Source organism: Phoenix dactylifera, chromosome 3, assembly GCF_051530095.1.
Source record: "Phoenix dactylifera cultivar Ajwa chromosome 3, Ajwa_hap1_PhDact_Kaust_v1.1, whole genome shotgun sequence".
Classification (NCBI taxonomy): domain Eukaryota; kingdom Viridiplantae; phylum Streptophyta; class Magnoliopsida; order Arecales; family Arecaceae; genus Phoenix; species Phoenix dactylifera.
Genome location: NC_143192.1, coordinates 40,187,808 through 40,207,348, shown reverse-complemented (window position 1 = coordinate 40,207,348; position 19,541 = coordinate 40,187,808). Strand labels below are relative to the sequence as shown.

At 42.0% G+C, this 19,541-nt stretch overlaps 1 protein-coding gene and 1 long non-coding RNA gene across 4 annotated transcripts; both read left to right on the top strand.

Annotated features, from left to right (window-relative positions):
• The first annotated feature begins 1,171 nt into the window (after window positions 1-1,171).
• LOC103695963 (subtilisin-like protease SBT3.9) lies at window positions 1,172-5,295 on the top strand. 3 transcript variants are annotated; one of them, XM_088718381.2, is made up of 11 exons: window positions 1,172-1,370; window positions 1,453-1,544; window positions 1,644-1,741; window positions 1,834-1,989; window positions 2,071-2,738; window positions 3,189-3,283; window positions 3,405-3,650; window positions 3,735-3,849; window positions 4,270-4,459; window positions 4,550-4,926; window positions 5,001-5,295. In XM_088718381.2, the coding sequence occupies exons 1-11, from the start codon at window positions 1,218-1,220 to the stop codon at window positions 5,046-5,048; spliced, it is 2,238 nt and encodes a 745-aa protein (XP_088574507.2). In that variant the 5' UTR covers window positions 1,172-1,217; the 3' UTR covers window positions 5,049-5,295. The 3 variants fall into 3 exon arrangements, with proteins under 3 accessions (XP_088574507.2, XP_088574506.2, XP_089785787.1); XM_088718380.2 differs by having other exon boundaries at window positions 4,550-5,295; XM_089929661.1 differs by lacking the exons at window positions 4,270-4,459; window positions 4,550-4,926; window positions 5,001-5,295 and adding an exon at window positions 3,951-4,257 and having other exon boundaries at window positions 1,174-1,370.
• Window positions 5,296-6,152: 857 nt separating this feature from the next.
• Window positions 6,153-17,917, top strand: LOC148714385 (uncharacterized). The gene is made up of 4 exons (XR_015976347.2): window positions 6,153-6,807; window positions 7,759-7,949; window positions 16,661-17,391; window positions 17,473-17,917. It is a non-coding gene; the product is annotated as an uncharacterized LOC148714385 (long non-coding RNA).
• The last annotated feature ends 1,624 nt before the right edge of the window (window positions 17,918-19,541 follow it).

Here is a 19,541-nt window from a genome sequence, read left to right as displayed (position 1 = left end):
AGATCTTTTCTTTTTAAAAGGATCTAGTCAAATTAAAACATTTGAGAATTAAGTGCTTCTTGATTAACAAGTATATTTTCTAATTATGCTAATATATGTTGTTTGGGCCATCTGAAAAATAACAAGCATATAAACACTATACCCTATATTCAAAGAGGATCAAATCCGTTCGAAGTATTTTCATAAGCAATCTATGCAATTTATTAATTTTCATCACAATGAGATTTGGCTCAACTATGCCTAGCTCATCAAACATTTTTTTTCTTTAAGAAAATATTAGAGATTGTAAGATTACCTTGTTTGAAAGCATCAATCTCATTCTCCAAAAATTGAAGCCAAGCCTCATTAGAATTTGAGTGGAGAGCAACAAGAATATCTCATACTTTCTTCGGCTTCTCTATATTTTGAATATACTGATGACTATCTTCATCCACATTAGTTTTGAGAATATGCATAATCTTTCAGCTTTGGTCTTCCACTCTTTTCTTATTTGTACATTGTCAAGTGTTTCTAGTGGCATCACTGTATCTATTCCATATACAATCTTCCATAAATTTTGCCCAATCAAATAAAACTTGATATAGGACTTTCAATACGCATAATTGGTGTTGTTCAACTTTTTGATCCAATGAGAGAGATGGTAGCATTAACCATGATAATTTACTTTTAAAAAATCAAAATAAGAGTCCACATACTTGCATCTCCACACAGCAAATTACTTAAAGCTCTTCAACTACGCCGAGTTACGAATGCACGAACCACCAATCTCAAAGCTTACGGCTCTGTAGAGCAACCCGTTACTTAATGTAAATCGAAAATAAATAAAAAATAAAAAAAAGGAGAGATGAGAAAAATATTTTATTAAAAAAATAAAAATTGTAAGCCGAGATTCAAACTCACTCTCTCATATGCAAGCACACACTCTCTCACATACGTCACACTATAAGGATCGCTAAAGAAAAGAGCCGACCAAGTGTTTTGGTTCCCACCAAAATTTGAAAACCACTAAGAAAAGGATATCAACGACCGGTTTCCAAGCGTTAGACAAAGTCCCACTCTAAAGCTACTCAGCCATCACTGGACACAACCACTAACATAAGTCTATTGAGTCCAAGGCTCAATATAACTACCCTAGACCATGACAATCCTGCCAGTTAAAAAAACTATTTAACCCTTGGAAAGTTTGTAATAACTTCAGCATAGTATTCAACCTTGCCATGCCTTCTTCAAGACTAAGCAGACAGAATTCGATGGCTTCTGCTCTATCCTACTGGACAGACAGAATTCTATGTGTGCTGCTTGTGTGCGTTGCCTTTCTTTTCCTGAACTTCTACCTGACCAGTTTCATATTTCTTGCAGAAGCTAGCAATGTGAGTACTCACTAAGATTTCTCTTTTTTTTCCTTCTAATCAATATATATCAGTTGCTTAGAAGGTGCACGGTTAACCCCAGGTACATATCGTCTATATGGGAGCGAGACATCATGAAGATTCAACCACTGTCGAAAGTTCCCACCATGAAGTGTTGACCACCCTGCTTGGAAGGTTAGATCATGCCATAACCTTGATATTAAACAATAGAATGTTCATTATGGTTTCTCTACATTTTTTACACAAACTGGATTGCTTAAATCCATATTGCAGCAAGGAAGCAGCTCAGGATTCCATCTTATACAGCTACAAGCATGGCTTCTCAGGCTTTGCAGCTAAGCTGACCAAGTCTCAGGCAGATAGAGTTGCAGGTAAATTGTATGAAAGCTTTGGCTCCCTACTGTTTCTTTGACAACGATCAACGCTGCCCCAACTTTTTGTCATAACGTATATGAGACTGCAGAGTTCCCTGGCATTATACAAGTGATCCCCAATCGAGTACGCAAACTCCATACAACCCGAAGCTGGGATTTTATTGGGCTCCATCGTAGTTCCGGTCGTAGCCTTCTATCTGAAAGCAGAATGGGTCGAGAGATGATTATCGGTGTTATAGATTCAGGTAAATATAGCTTAGTTCGATAACCATGTTTCTTCCCTTGAGCTCTTGGAAAGCACTCTCACCAACCTACGAACTGCACAGGGATCTGGCCGGAGTCGGAAAGCTTCAACGACAGAGGCATGGGTCCAGTCCCATCTCGTTGGAAGGGAGCTTGCGAGCATGGAGAGCTCTTCAACTTCACAAACTGCAACAAGAAACTGATCGGAGCCCGCTGGTTCGGGAAAGGATTAATTGCTGAGAAGGAAAGGCCGATTAAAACCGCTGCACCTTCGGAGTACCTGTCTCCGAGAGACGCAACGGGTCATGGAACGCATACCGCTTCCACAGCAGCTGGTCGATTAATAAAGAACGCAAGTTATAGAGGCTTGGCCGCAGGAACTGCTCGAGGTGGAGCACCTTTCGCTCGATTAGCAGTTTATAAGGCATGCTGGGATACACATCCGGGAGAGTGCAGTGATGCTGATATACTGAAGGCGTTCGATGAGGCAATACATGATGGGGTTGATGTCATATCTGTGTCTCTCGGCAACCATGTCCCCCTCTTATCGTATGTTGAAGATGACTCGATTTCCATAGGCTCCTTCCATGCAGCAGCGAGGGGGATCAGTGTCGTGTGCTCTGCGGGAAATGATGGCCCATTCTCTCAGACCGTCACAAACACCGCACCTTGGGTTACAACAGTTGCAGCCGCCTCTATTGACAGGGCTTTCCCGACCGCCATTATACTTGGAAACAATCACACAGTCTTGGTACTTAAAATGAACTCTGCATATAATATTTTAATTAGACAATTAAAAGTATCAGGCCACCGTCGGTCCGAACTGCAACATTTGCTAGCTAAAAGATTGGCCAATCAAAGGGTTTCTACTTTCCAACGAGCCACCAGGAATCGATCTTCCGCTTATCAAATACAGAAGACCTGGAAGAATTGGAAAACTAAGAAGCCTTTGATCTGCACAAACATTCACATAAGACCCTCAACGAGGCATCAAATTAAGACCACTCAATGATGAAGAAAAATCTTAAGCTTGATGGAACATTAGGCATGAGAAGTTTTAGCTTAACATGAATTGCCAAGCGCGCGTATTAGCGCAGCTATATCATAACGATGGCTGTTCGCCGAAGCCAGCATCAGATGACATTAGTTTATCTGTAAAACGTAAGTGATAGCACACATTTTGTTCCATAAATCTGTGCAGGGCCAAACCTTAAATACCCGAGGGTATAAAGGAGGGTTCCATGAGCTGCGGTACTCAGAATTTGTCAAGAAGGAAAAAGCGGATGCCGAATATAGGTATGGTGTTCCTTCTTTTTTACTCCCTTTCTCCTCATACCTTCTTGTTATAATTAATTAGTTTAGATATATTTCTTCCCAATATATATATATATATAATCTGAGGCATCTTTTTTGATAGCCGGAGCTGTTATATCGGAACTCTCAATGCAACACTAGCAAAAGGCAAGGTCATTCTCTGCTTCTCATCATTGGCAGAAGATGCATATATATCTGAAGCAGCTCAGTCTGTCTCAAGAGCAGGAGGCATCGGTCTCATCTTTGCACAAACACAAGATAGTGAGCTTGACCCCTGCGATGGGGTCCCTTGCATTAAAGTAAATTACGAGGTGGGCACCCAAATACTTTCCTACATCAGGCAAGCGAAGTAAGTACATAGCAAGTTTGTGTAAGAAAAGAGAAGCCTGAACAAGTGTGGAGACTAATTTGTGCGAGTCTTTCTTCCGAAAAGGTTTCCAGTTGTGAAGTTGAGCCATCCGAAGACTCTCACTGGGAGGTTAGCATCCCCAAGAATAGCTCATTTCTCATCTAGAGGGCCCAGCTCCCTGTCTCCTGCTTTCTTGAAGGTACATGCCAAGATTACACTGACTTTAAGTTCTTTGATAATTTTGCCTGCACATTACAAGACTTCCAGTTGCTGAGGAAGCATATTTATTGTTCTCTACAGGTTATTCAGAAGTCACTTTTAGTGAAAATTTCAGCAGCGCTTTCTGCTGTCTGTGTTTCCTTTCTCCAAAAACTTATCATTCATCCATTATACCACTGTTACTATGTCGTGCATTGATGAGATTTATTGCCACATATGCAATGCTATTGCTTCCATAAAATGGAATACCTATTTATCCATCTAGCTGCAATGGTGCTACTAGAATTTTGTTTTCTCGTAGCTTAATCTTCCTAAACGGAGCACAGATGTGTAAGAATTTTGGTTTATATATCCGTTTGCCTAAAACTTCGATGAGCATCCAATTATTCAATTGATGCAGCCTGACATCGCAGCACCTGGAGTCAGCATTTTAGCAGCCCACAGGAATCCAGCAAATGCTGATGACGCCTTTGCCTTTATGTCGGGAACCTCAATGGCCTGTCCTCACGTAACTGGAATAGTTGCACTCATCAAATCCATCCACCGGGACTGGTCCCCTGCGGCCATAAGATCTGCTCTCGTAACCACAGGTCACAAGCTTTCCCTTTGCATGCACTGCTACTCTTTATCAAATAATGCACATCATTAAGATTTTTTCACCGGAAGTGTCGAACTTGCAGCCACTCAAACTGGCACGGATGGAGGGCTGATAGTAGCACAAGATGGTAGCCGAAAGCCAGCTGACCCTTTTGACTATGGAGGTGGCCATGTTGATCCAAATAGAGCAGCAGATCCAGGGCTAGTTTACAATATGAGCACGGTCGACTACGTTCCATTTCTGTGCTCATTGAGTTACAATGATCCTGCCATTAGTAATCTAATGGATCAGCAAATCACCTGCCCAATTACTACCTCAGAATTGGATCTCAACCTGCCATCGATCGTCATCCCGAATCTTAAAGGGACCGCAACGATCTCACGAACCATGACAAATGTCGGTCCAGCTAATTCAGTGTATGAAGCTCTAGTCCATCCCCCTCGTGGCATTAAAATGCAGGTGATGCCTCTGATTCTTGAGTTCAATTCTACCACCACCAGCATCTCATTCACAGTAACTTTCGCTTCTCCTAGCCGAAAGGTGCACTCGGATTACCGATTTGGAAGCCTGACGTGGACTGATGGTGTGCATGTTGTCAGAAGCCCTGTAGCTGTTCGTGCTATCTTATTTGATTCATATTCAGACATGTAAAAACGTCCAAGAATGTGAATTAACAAATAGATGGCATAAATTGCCATCGAACATATCGTAGCATATCATCAATCTTATGAATTTGTTGTCTGGCTAAAGAATCCGAGGTGCAAGCAACCCAAATGCTATGCTATGTCTCAAGACTTTATATTAATTCCAATGAACTTATAAATTTAATGTACATGGAGTCATTTAATGTACGAAACTATAAGTGGTAACGGATGAATTATAGAGTTGGTTAGCGAGAAGCAATGCACGCTTGTTCATGTATCACCAATCTATGTACAAAACGTAAGTAACTTGTGATACTTTTAACCCATCATTCACTTGTTAATGGAAAGGAAATAAGCAATGCAGTTAGCCATGATGCCAGTGTTACGCATGTTCGTTTTACCATGCAATGGAAAGGGAGCGGGTGTGTCATGACTTCGGCACATAATTAGTAAATGTTTTCAAAATAAATATATGCAATAAAATTTTTGATAATTAATTAGACATGCACTTTGATGCAAGAGGATCCCCTGCAATAGCGATTGCAATTATAGTACTATCCAGATACCTAAAACTCTCATTAATATGTAGCTAGGCTTACATGGTGCTGAAATAGTGAAATTAATGGATTTGATTCCGGTATTTGGTTTGCAGGAACTCCAAAATGCAGCAACCTACTTCCTATTATTTGTATAATTGTAGTATATCTGCGATCAGAAACTATAATTGCAGTAATAATAATACGGAACTAATGTAGTGGATGGAGGTCATACGGAGGCCTTATGGTGTCAAACTTAGAGCTGCATGGGAGGGCATCACCTATGCGAGGCTTATTCTAGGTACGGACAACATCCTCCTCGAGGAGGACTTGGCTATGGTGATCAAGTGGATTTGAGGTTGGCGCAGTGCTGCTGGCGGGCGGGATGACGCTGTTCCACGACATGTACAAACTCTTGAAAGAGTGTGACTCCTTTCGGGCTACTCATGTCTACCGGAAGGCGAATAATGCTGCTGATTGGGCTACCTCCTATGCGGTTCATCACTCCAGAGGCTTCCTCTGGGAGAACTGTGTGTCTGTTCCTCCTTTTTACCAACTTCTTTTTTTTGATTTTGTTGACTGCACTCATACCCGTCATGTGTGAGGCGCCGTTGTACATAAAAAAAAAAAAAAAAAAAAAAAGCGAGGGCTTCATTTGCTGCAGTTTGCTCTGTGGTCAATCAGCTATGGGACCAATTAAGGCCCAAATATTGCAAATGGTGGAAGCAAGAGGATCCAGATGGCACGCAGGTCCACTAGTTCTTGGGCCCCAAATGAGGTGGATCCGGGCCGTATCCGATCCCAAGTGGAGCCGCCCCAGCTTATTAGCCCGCGTCAGATATCATACGTCCCCGCCAGGCCACTGCCGGCCCGCTTGCGGATCATTAGATCCGGGCCGCACGAAGCCTGTAGTGGTGGCCGGAGCCGAGCGGGACGCACGCGTCGGTCTTCCCCATGGCGCCCGCCGTCGACCAAAGCAGAAAGAGAAAGGCCAGGGTTTTGAGAGGCAATGGAAGGCGGTGGAGACTGGGGAAGAACAAAGAGGGGAGGGAGGGAGGGAGAGAGAGAGAGGGGGGGGGGGGGGGGGGGGGGAGGTATGGCACTTGTGAGACCGAAGAGGTTCATCACTCCTCTCCTCCGGAAATGCAGTTATAAGCGAGGTGAAAATTTCTTTACCTATTTTATATTTGATTATCTTCGATCTCCTTACGTAATAATGAGGTTGGAGCCCGAATAGTATCAGATTTGGTTATTTCAGTACTAGCATATGAGATTCGAGGGTTCGTCGCTGTAGTTTGTGCTGGTTTCGTGAATTAGTTTGCAGACTGCAGCTTTCTTCATATTATTGATCAATTTTCAAATATCCACACCTTCGATCCGTTTCATGTTCTGAGTTAGCTTATGTGATACTAAGATCACCCAGATGTAAATAGGATTGTTGGTTTCATTCTAGTGGCCTGTGCACGAAGGTCTTGTTTATGCGCCCTTGGTTAAATGCTGCGATAGTGATAGTAGCTGGTGCACCTTAGAAGAGTGATCAACGTTCCTCCCTCGTTAGATTAAATTGTTTCAACTTTTACTTCTAGATGTACCAAATATCGTTGTCATGCGGGCTATTAGAGAAAATTTTTCCACCTCTTCTGCAGAGCTCTTGTACAACGCCAGACATGGAAGCTGAGAGCTTATATGTGCAACATATGCATGAATTTAAGCTGAGAGCCAAATACATATTTGTATTTATATTTATATGATCTTAACCATCCATCCATTATGTAACCGATAAACCTATCTTTTCAAAAATTATTTTTAACTTATTTGCAAGATCTTAATTAACCATCCATTATGTAAACAGCAAACCTATCTTTTTTCGAAGTATATATATAATTTTGTTTTCTGCTATATATATATATATATATATATAATACACACAGATGGATATATGAATGTGCATGTTTGATGCATGGGTCCATATGCAACAATTTATATGCCTATGTATGTTTATGTGTTCGTGCATTTATATATGATAGGACGAATACTTCTTGAAGTTAAGTTAATTATGATTGGTCCAGAAGTTACTCCTTGTAAGGAAGTGTGTATGTGATTATAAACAGGTGAAACCCTATGTAGAAGTTATTGATCTGATTGGCAACAATGTAATTTTGCAATGAGAAGATTCTTCTTCCTATGATGGTCTTTCTAATGCTTCGGAAATTCTTGCTTATTGGAAGGATGGGAGATGCAAGTCAAATTATATGCTTTTACTGGAATTTCCTTTGACAAATACTTCTACGAGCTCGCACAAGTAAGAACCTATTGAATTAAATATATCAAACTATTCAACTTCTTCAGGTGCTTGACTATGACTACCTCTTTGTATGGTTTCGTTATCATTTTTATTTTTACATAATTAAAAGGAATAGATAGATATCTTAATGCTTTCTACCATATTTTAAATTATACAGGTCCTAAGGTAATAATTAGGTACAGCTCAGTTTACTTGCTCATCTGTTCGACATAATCCTTTTATAAGTGTTATTTGGTTTAAGTTTTCTACTAGCATGATTAATACTTTCTACTGAAGCATATAATCCTAGAGTTCAGTGTTTGCTATAACATAGCAGACTGCATCGTGCCTCATTTTTCATGGGATAGACAGAGCTCACTTATAGTGTGATTACAGGTTGTCAGAAGCTAGATGTTATCCGTAACTTCTTGGACTTATATAGCCTATTCAATCACTTTAAAATTTTAAGCCAAGTTAAATTCATTTTATGGCATCTATACCTTGACAAGCTTTTGGAATTAATCTGCCAACATTTGTCTCAGGTAATCTATTATCCATATGTCTCCAATAGTTTGTAGATACTTGTCACTTTGTCCGACTTGCTTCATCCACCTTCTAGTTTTCTTGATCTTCCCTTTTATCCATGGTGTGCCATTTTTACCACTAGCTTCACAATTTCCCTCGTGATTTGCTTGTGAGCGTGGAACATCTTTTTTAAGCATTATCGGTCCAATCCTAACTGCGAGCCATGTATTTTTGAATTCAAGAACTTTTGAATACTAACTCTGAGCTATGTATTTAAGAATTTTGTTGGGTTTCTTCAAGTTTCAGCACTCACATGTCTTAGGTTGGCCATTTTATGATCATTGCCTACAGAGCATGTGTAGCTTGATTTCTTGTTTTGAACACTTCTTTTTTAGGGTTTCAGTCCCTTAGCCCTCAAGCTCTGATCTACATTGCCTTGATCTAATTCGACTTTTTAGTATCATGAACTACTTCTAACTTCTTTTCTTCTTTTCATTCCTTGATATTGTCGCTCTACCCAGCCATCTAGTTTTAATATCAACCTATGACATCATGGCTTAGCATTTTCTCTTTCCATAGCATCAATTGTTTCCATCCTCTCTATCTTTTTATCCACAACTTTTCCCTGCATTCAGACTTGCCTGGATCATTTGTTATGTGCATACTATCTTTATGTGTTCTTTCCTTAGCAGTGCATTATGTAACCCTTTGGCATCAATGATTTTGGTACCAACTTACTAAGAGCTAGCATTATCTATTTCAACTGATAAAAGCAAGATTGGTAGTATGGTACCATAACTCAAGCTGTATAAATAGTGGGATAGAGATGGGAAAGGAGGGAAGAAGGCATGGGGTACTTGTAGGTAGTGACCTGGCAGGGGATGCTGGGGAGGCAATACTAGAGGAGGCGGCAGTGGCAAAGGTGCCGAGGTCGTGGATGGCAGCAAGCGAACTGACAGAGGGTTTGAGGGCCTTGTGGGGTTGAGGAGGGAGGGAGAGTGGTACGGGGAGCATGAGGCACTCGAAGTGACAAAGGGTTCGAGGGCCTTGTGGAGTTGAGGAGGGAGGGAGAGTGGTATGGGGAGCATGGTGGTGGTCAAGGGTGACCAGCGGTAACCATCATGGGAAATTGAAGAGTGAGAGAGGCAAGGAGAGAAATGAGAGAGAGAGAGAGAGAGAGAGAGAGAGAGAGAGAGAGAGAGAGAGAGATTTAGAGAAGTGGGGCTGTCTGGCCAGGGCAAACTGGGACAATGCCACCCAAAACTGGGCAGAACTGATCGGTTCGGCCCATTTTGGACCTGTATAGCTTGGTTCACCTTATGTCATTTCGAAAATCTAAACCATCCTGCTCTTGTTCAATTCAGTATGCCTGAATTGCGTGGTTCAAGACAATTCTGCTATCACTAGCTAAAAGCATCAACAGTGAGACTTTCCTGGCCTCCAGTCGTGCAATTGAAACATTTTTCCTTGGTTGAACCTCATTGCAATGTGCTTCATAGTTACCATTTGACATTGTTGAACCTCATTGTAAGCTGCTTCATATTTACCATTTTGACTTTTTATTCCTTCTCTAAATATGCATCTCAATGTGCCTATGAAACTCTTTCATCACCAATATTGCACCATTTTTACTTATCAACTGCCATGATGCCTTTTCTTATGCTTATCTTCCTTTGTGATCATGCTTCTTTGAGCATCTCCACAGCTTGCCCAGCAAATTCCTCCATCTTATGCTGATATGCTCTGACCTAACAACTAAATTATCTACTTGGTCTTCTTCCTGTCCCATTGACAGGTTTACTTCATGGTCAGTTCATCAGTTTTGTGTCAAGCGCTTGGTTGATTATCTACCTTGGGTTTTAGAAGATAGGTGTTAGAGAAACTATGACATAGACAGAAAATTGAGGAGAAATGTTTTCTTTATTTTTATAAACAGAAGCGTACAACCTATATATACACAACTCTAGGGAATAAGGATCCCTTGAATGGTGGCTAAGATATGGAATATACAATAATGATAAATTTAAATGGAGAGAGAATTAGGAGAGGTCAACAATTTGATGAGTTGTGAGATTTGTATAGCTGTAATATATCCCTTAAATAGTGGTTGAGATATGGGATATATAGTAATGGTAGATTTATCCATGGTGGCTGAGATATACCGAGCCGTAATGGGATATATTCCGTAAATGGTGGATTTGTATAGTTGTAATACTCCCCCTCAAGTTGGAGCATGGAGGTCCGTAATGCCCAACTTGCATAGAATGTGGTGGAAATAGTCACGACCTAAGTAGAGTTGGGCACTGGGCCGGGCCGCCCACGGCCCGGCACGGCCCGCTAGCTACAGTACCGGGCCGTGCCTGGCACGGCCCATTTAAGGGGGCCGTGCTGGGTCACGGGTTTCTGGCCCGCGGGCCGAGCCCGGCACGGCCCGCTTCGGGCCTGGGCCGGCACGGCCCGCTCTTGGCCCGCGGGCCAGCCCGGCACGGCCCATAAGGGCCTGGTCCCGGTGGGTCGCTACCACGCCTTTGCTGGTCTCGGTGGTCCCGGAGGAGTACAGGAGCGTCGCCGTGTCGTCCTGGCTCACCAGCTCCCGCCGGTGCCGGAGATCGGGCTCGATCGCCTTCAGTTCCTCGATCGTGTAGCGGATGCGGCCATCGTCGCCGGCGATCCGGCGGTCCTCGAGGAGGACGATGGGGAAATCGCGGTCGCGGGGGAGTTTTCCGACGAGGGGGCGGGTGGCGAAAGCCAGGATCGGGTCGCAGTCGGAGATTTGCTTGGCGATTTCTTGCGGGGTGTTTAGGGGGTTGGTGGTGGTGAGGACGGCGCCGAGGGACATGACGGCGAGGGAGACGACGGGGAAGTGGATGGAGTTGGGGGAGAGGAGGAGGACGACGTGGCCGTTGCGGACGGAGAGGCGGGAGGCGAGGGCGGCGACGGAGCGCCAGAGGGCGGGGTAGGAGACGCGGCGGCCGGAGGCGGCTTCGATGAAGGCGGTGGTGCCGGAGTGGCGGAGGGAGGAGAGGAAGGTGGTGACGTCGAGGTGGGGGTCGGAGGGGAGGGGGACGGGCTTGCGCTTGCTGTAGAAGATGGAGTTGGAGGGGCAGAAGCCGCTCCGAGGGTCCACCGGTAGTCCGTCCGTTCGGTGTGCCATCGCCGGAAGCTGGTGATTTCCCTCTCGTTTCTCCGGCAGTGGGGTGAGGAGGGGAGAGAATTTTAACTTTGGCGCTGGGCCGTTTGCGCCCGAGACGGACCGTGCCGGGCACGGCCCGTCTCGTGCCGTGCCCGGCCCGGCCCGCCAATAGACGGGCCTGGGGCCGGGCCGGGCTTCCGTTCTGTGCTGAACGGGCCGTGCCCGGCACGGCCCGTTTAGACCTCGGGCCCGGTGGGCCTGGGCCGGGCCGGCCCGGCACGGCCCGATGCCCAAGTCTAGACCTAAGGCCTTTGCAAAGATATCTGCCAGCTGTGAATCAACAGACACATGGGTAGTGGAGATCAACTTTGCACGAAGTTTTTCACGAACAAGGTGGCAATCAATTTCAATGTGTTTCGTTCGTTCGTGAAGAACAGGATTGGCAGCAATGTGGAGGGCAGCTTGGTTGTCACAGTAAAGCCGCATGGGTTGCGGATGAGGAATGGCAAGATCGTGGAACAATTGCTTTAACCAAACAAGTTCACAAGTTGTGGTGGCCATGGCACGATATTCAGCTTCGGCAGAGGAGCGAGAGACAGTAGCTTGTTTCTTCGTGCGCCATGAAATGGGACTAGAACCGAGTAGAATAAAATAGCCAGTAGTGGAGCGGCTAGTAATAGGACAACTGGCCCAATCAGAGTCGGTGTAGCCATAAATCTGAAGATCGGATCGTGAAGGAAAAAATAAGCCTTTGCCTGGTGAAGACTTGATATATCTGAGAATGCGAAGAGCGGCTTCATAATGAGGTTGGCGAGGTTGATGCATAAACTGGCTCAAAAGGTTGACAGAGAAGACGATATCTGGTCTGGTAATAGTGAGATAGATGAGACGGCCGATGAGACGACGGTAAGAGCTTGGATCAGCGAGAGGGTCACCATCATGATCAGTAAGCTTCAGATTCTGCTCCATGGGGAAGGTGGCTGGGCAAGCACCAAGGTGGCCACTGTCAGCAAGAATATCCAAGGCATATTTTCGCTGGTTGAGGAAAATGCCGGTGGGAGAGCGAGCAATTTCAAGGCCAAGAAAATATTTGAGAGTGCCAAGATCTTTGATTTTGAAATGTGTGGTAAGAAAGTCCTTAGTCTTGGTGATAACCTGAAGGTCATTACCTGCTACAAGAATATCATCCACATAGACAAGAATAACAGTAATAGAATGATGATCAGAAAGAGTAAAAAGAGAGTGATCAGCTTGCGACTGGTGAAAACCAGCAATAAGAAGGGCAGAAGAAAGCTTGGAGAACCAATTGCAGGAAGCTTGCTTGAGACCATATAGAGATTTATGGAGTCGACAGACTCAAGTTTCCCCCTTACGACAATAACCCGGTGGCGGAGTCATGTAAATTTCCTCATCAAGATCTCCATGGAGGAATGCATTATGAACATCAAGTTGATGTAAGGACCAATTTTTGGCAGTGGCAACAGCAAGGACACAACGGACAGTAACCAACTTTGCAACGGGAGCAAAAGTGTCATGATAGTCCAACCCTTCAACTTGAGTGTAACCTTTGGCAACAAGGCGAGCTTTATAGCGTTCAATAGAACCATCCGCTTTAAGTTTGGTCTTGAAGACCCATTTGCAGCCAATGGGTTTCTTTCCAGGAGGAAGAGATTGGAGGGATCAAGTGTGGTTGTTGTCTAATGCTTGAATCTCGGATGCCATGGCATCACGCCAATGGGAGTAGCAAGCAGCTTCAGAATATGACCTGGGTTCATCCTGTGCAGACAAGGAGGAGAGAAAAACAAGGTGTTTGGTGGTAAAGCAAGAGTAAGAGAGAAAACAATGAAGAGAATGGGGATTACCTGCCGAGGACTGATTGGATGAGGAAGGTGTGATGGATCTATGGGGCAAGGTGGGGCATACATAATCACGAAGATAAGAAGGACGAGTGATGGAGCGTTTTGGGCGAGGAGGTGGTAGAGACAGGTTAAGAGGAGGATCAGGAAAAAGGGATGGGGAAGAGTTAGGGAGAGGGGACATCGAAGATGGGTGGTCAATCGGAGACACAAGGTTGGGAATGATTGTGGTGAAGGGATTGGGTTGAGTAGATTGAAATGGAAATTGGTCTTCAATGAATGTAACATCACGGGAAATGAAAACTTTCTTGGACTCTAGATCATAAACTCTATAAGCTTTGTGAGCACGAGGGTAACCAAGGAAAATACATCGTAAGGCTCTAGGTGAAAATTTATCACGAGAAGAATGAAGTGTGTGCGCATAGCAAAGACATCCAAAAACACGCAAGTGATCATATTGAGGGAGGATATTAAAAAGCAACTCATGAGGGGATTTGTTCTCAAGATTGGGAGATGGAATGCGATTTATAAGATGAGTGGCAGTTAAAATGCATTCACCCCAAAAAATGAGAGGGAGGTTGGCTTGAAAACGTAAAGCTCGAGCAACATTAAGAAGGTGTCAATGTTTACGTTCTGCAACACCATTTTGTTGGGGGGTCTCAACACAGGTGCGTTCATAAAGAATGCCATGGTCATGGAATAAATTTTGAATAGAATGAGATAAAAACTCTTGACCATTATCGGTGCGGATATGGTGAATGGTGGACTGAAGTTGATTTTTATAAGAGAAAAAAATGTTTGAGACATGTGAATGCTTCAGATTTGAAACGCATAAGGTAAACCCATGTATGGCGTGAAAAATCATCAACAATTGTTAGAAAATAATGAGCGTCGGTAAAAGATGGAGTGGGATATCCTCCCCAAATATCACAATATATTCTATTAAAAATGGTTGTACTTTTATTGTGATTCAAAGAAAAGGATATTCGAGTATGTTTAGCCCGAATACAAACATCATAATGTGAAGATATATTAGCAAAAGAAAGATTTTTACATAAACTAGAAGCAGGATGTCCAAGACGCTGGTGCCATAAAGATGGAGCAATGGTGCGGGAAATGGTAGATGCTAAGTGGGAAGAAAAATTGCCAGAGGATTTTAGATAATAGATGCCATCACGAACTTCACCCATTCCAATCAGCTTCCTCGTGCGCAGGTCCTGAAAAACACAAAAGGTAGGAAATAAAAGGGCTACACAATTAAGAGCTTTGGTGATTTTATTTATGGACAAAAGATTGAATTTAAAAGTAGGAACATGGAGGACATTAGATAAAGAGAGAGTGGAGGATAATCGAATGGTGCCAAAGCTAGCAATGGGAACAGTCTCACCTGTGGGAAGAACAATAGGATTTTCATGTGTAATAGGATGACAAGTTTTAAATAAGGACTTATTAGGAGACATGTGGTCAGATGCACCACTGTCTAAGACCCAGTCTGATTTATGTGAAGAAGAAACCATATGACAACTAGACAAAGAAGCAATACCAGAAAAAATTGTTGTTGGGTTTCAAGAAGGTGAGAGAAGGTCCATCAATTGCCTATATTGCTCTGTCGTGAGGTCTGGTATTGCACTTTCAGTTGTTGTGGATGGATTTTGTCCCCTGGTTGCATGATGGGCAGCATATTGTGTGTTCTGTTTGCTACCATTAGAACGTAAATTCTCTCTTGAGTGGTCCCAATTTGCTGAATACCCTATGATTTTGTAACATGAATCCTTCCAATGACCAGCTTTTCCACAATGGTCACATTGTGGTCGTCCTCTTCCTCTACCTTTAGAATTAGATTGGCGTGAACCGAAATTCTGGCGACCTGCAGACATAGCAATAGAATCTGTAGAGATTGAAGGTAAGTGTAATAGCCGCTGTTTCTCTTCCTGATGAAGGATGGAGTACACCTTGCCAACAATGGGTAAAGGTTCCATGGCAAGAATCTGGCTGCAGATAGAAGTGTAAGACTCGTTGAGCCCCATCAAAAACTGGAACACCTTCTCGATTTTTTTGGATCGAATGGAGCTCTTTCAGACCACCACAAGAACAGATCGAATTTGTTTGAAGTGCTGCCAGTTCATCCCAGTATCCTTTAATGGCATTATAATAAGCCATAAGTGAGAGGTTACCTTGATTGAGAGTACAGATATCACGTTTAAGCTTGAAAACCCGTGGGTTATTGCTGTGAAAGAGTCGTTCTTCCAAATCAAGCCAGACTTCTCTTGGACTGTTGCAGTAGATGATGGTGTTGATGAGAGATTTATCAATCGAGTTTAGCAACCATGAAAGCACCATATCCTTGCAACGCTCCCAGACTTGAATTTCTGCAGTATTAGAAGTTGGTTTGGAAAGAGATCCATCGATAAAATCAAGTTTATTCTTGGCATTGAGGGCCATCCGCATGGCGCGCTTCCACGTCGAATAATTGTCACCTGTGAGCGCGGCGTGGAAACAAGGATTGTGCCTGGATGGTCAGATGAGTGCAAGAAGAAAGGTGAAGCAATATCACCGAAAGAATTGGGGAGAGAGGTTTCATATGAGTGGAAGGAGGCTTCATGGTTGGATGTCGACATGAAGAGATGAAGGGCAAAAAAACTGGATCGTTTAATGCTCTGATACCATGTTAGAGAAACTATGACATAGACAGAAAATTGAGGAGAAATGTTTTCTTTATTTTTATAAATCGAAGCGTACAACATATATATACACAACTCTAGGGAATAAGGATCCCTTGAATGGTGGCTAAGATATGGAATATACAGTAATGATAAATTTATATGGAGAGAGAATTAGGAGAGGTCAACAATTTGATGAGTTGTGAGATTTGTATAGCTGTAATATATCCCTTAAATAGTGGTTGAGATATGGGATATATAGTAATGGTAGATTTATCCATGGTGGCTGAGATATACGGAGCCGTAATGGGATATATTCCGTAAATGGTGGATTTGTATAACTGTAATAATAGGAAAGGGGGTGTAGAAGATGTTAGTTACTGCATATAATGATGCAATTATGTTATAATGTTTATTTTCTCCAGATGAGTTCCAATACCTCCCGCAAGAAAGTAAAAATCACCAAGTGATTTCAATCATTTTTGATCTTTGATTTACATGAACACTTCCATATTTTTCATCTGTTGCTGGATAACCTTTTTTCTCCTTCTGCAGGTAATAGAACAGCAGCAGAGCCAAATTTGCTATCACCATGTGATTTTGTAACTGGACAAAATGTCTTTATCTGTGCCCTTCCTGCAAACCTCAACTCAGACCAAGTGTCAGGAAATGCTATCAGCGTCTCACTACATAATGTAGCAGGACCAAACGTGAATTATGAAGATACCAAGTCCCTACATGTTGCTTTTGTCAGTCTAGATGGCATGCAGTTCAACACTTTCCTCTGGGTTCTATGCCATGTTATTGAGGGCAATACTATTGAAATTTATGTGCTGGGTATGCACCACAGTCAACTCATCCATTGTGGAGTCCAGAACAAACCATGTGGCAGGAAGCAAATCACTATCCAAGACTGAAAATCACAAAACCAAGGAAACTCACCATTGCAATGATTGAAGTGTCAAAAAGCCAGCCTACTTTACTGATTAAACACACAAATGAAAAAATGGAGCTGGTGAATAATCAGAGACCTATTTTACTTGCCATGTGGGACAGTGGAAGTAATATTATACACACAGTCAGTGGGAACCTTCTTAGATGTGGGCGCATTTGCAATGAAAGAAAACAGAATATCATGTCAGATGACATGCTGAAGGCCATTGAAGTTGCAGATGGTGGAAATAATGGGGGACGGTTAGCTCATGAAGAAATCAAGCCAAATTTTTTGCAGCCAAAGAGAAGTGGCCTTGATCAAATTCCTGTTGAAGACAAAGGACAGATTCTAGGTAAAGAATGTCTACAACTATTCCATACTAATTTATAAAATTAGTTTATGTCGGTCCTGATGCTCAACAGAGCTCCTACAGGAAAACTAGGATGAGGCACGGACAGAGAAAAACACTTATATCAGGAAGAATACGAGGTGAACTTGACTGTAAAGGAAGCAGCAGGATTAGCCATGATTGTTAAATATCAAGATATTAACTTTCTATTAAGGCATATGTACTTGTCATAGAATTAGATCTCCTCAATAGTTAAATATCAGCGCAGGAAGAGACTTGCAGAACTGCATCCCTGGGTGAAGCCACAATTTGTTCATCAAGTGCAATCCATTCTGTGACTCAAGGCAAGTGGTGTTAATTATTTTCTTCACCATTTAATTTTTAACAGCCAGTTTCTTTTATTTGCTGTAAATTGTATCTGAATGTTGTATTGTCTTGCCCATACTTCTTGGCTCTTCTCTCTCCAAAAAAAAAAAAAAAAAGCTAAGATATCAATTTCCTATCTTAATGTTCATCCTTTTGCTCTCAAGGTCTGTTGTATATGTCTTTCTTTTAGCTTCACATCCATGTTCATCTGCATTGTCAATGCTTGGACTGAAGTGCCGTATGACTGGCAATGGTATGCACTATACCAGTTATGTCCAAGTGCTTAGCACACAACCGTGCTAGGGCACGGTATAACTATCATAGAACATACTGGACTATACTAGAGAGCTTGCTATCTTTTTTTTGTTGGTATATAAATCTCTAAGAGAATATACTAGAGCATACAAGAGTTTACTAGAAAGTTTTTTTATCCTATCTTCCATTGATATATAAATCTTAACAACTCTGTTAGTACCCGTTTCTGTGTCGATGTGTTGTCTATGTTTCTTGTGTCTTCTGGCAAGAAGGCAAGTTGTTTTTCCATTGCAATGTTGCTTGTTGATAATGTTTTTATCATCACTTGGTTTCGTAGCATATGATTCTGCAGATAGAATAGTTTCACTTATTATAATATAAACTTGGAGTAGGGATTGTGGTATGACATTTGGTCTATATTGAGGTATCGCCCTTGTGATACTACCATTCGTTGCATTTACACAATGAACTTGCTTCTATGTTTTTTATTTCGAGTCCATGTGTTTTGCTTATTGACTTTTGAAGCTAGGTGCTGAACCAGAAATTCACATTTTCTGTCCTCACAGTTTGATCAATTTCCCAAGTCATCCTTCCTTCCTGTGCTTACCAACTTTTTGAAACCTACTTCTGCCCCTCAGGCTCCCATCATGAGGTTACTAGCCTTATCTGACATGGAATCCCTCCTTGAAGATAACTAGATACTCTTGCTAAAGTATGTGTTCCATGCTCTCATTGCATTTCCATCACCAGATGATGGCCAAGATGTACCCTCTCATATGTATACATCCTTCCATTCATTATATAACCACTTACAACATCACTTATAAGTATTTGATTTACTGCAGAAATTTCTCGCACTAATCTGTTCATCTACTCTTGCTTCTTTTTCTTTCCCCAAGCATGCATGTGCTAAAAAAAATGAATAAAATAAAAACAAAGACTTGTGCTATATTTGTAAAAACTGACACTTTTCGTGAATATTTTACATTAATTTTACATTAATTTATTAAAATTATCGATCAGTAGACATGAAACAATTGTGAATATTTGACAAAAGAACCTGTTCCTTAACACTATGTTGGGCATATGGGATTGCTAATTAATTTCGTTACGCCAAAAGAGCATTTATCGCATTAATATTACCTTTTATATTCCTTACTTAGTCAGCCTTTTCCTTTTCGAATGCTGCGCCGGGGAAAAGGTGTGCTTGCATAAACTGGAGTCAATGTGACAGTCCTTTTCAATCCCTTTGGGGTTAAGTAGCTCTTTATTCTCTTTCCTTGGCATCTTCAATAATAATATGATAGGGATGACCTGTAATGAAACCTGGAAATGTGTATAAAAAAATAAATTGTAAAATCAGATACTATTTATGGTAGAATAACTGTAACCATTTCTTCAAATTTACTTGGTTTTGTAATATATATATATATATATATATATATATATATATATATATATATATATATATATATATATATATATATATATATATATATATATATATATATTTGTTTGCTACAATGGATGTG

What these genes read in the sequence shown, in the direction of transcription:
- LOC103695963 (XM_088718380.2), top strand. Translation starts at nt 1,218, where the DNA reads ATGCCTTCTTCAAGACTAAGCAGACAGAATTCGATGGCTTCTGCTCTA. An exon ending in TTCTTGCAGAAGCTAGCAAT is followed by an intron (nt 1,371 to 1,452) that starts GTGAGTACTCAC and finishes GGTTAACCCCAG; the next exon opens with GTACATATCGTCTATATGGG. An exon ending in TCCTACATCAGGCAAGCGAA is followed by an intron (nt 3,651 to 3,734) that starts GTAAGTACATAG and finishes TCTTCCGAAAAG; the next exon opens with GTTTCCAGTTGTGAAGTTGA.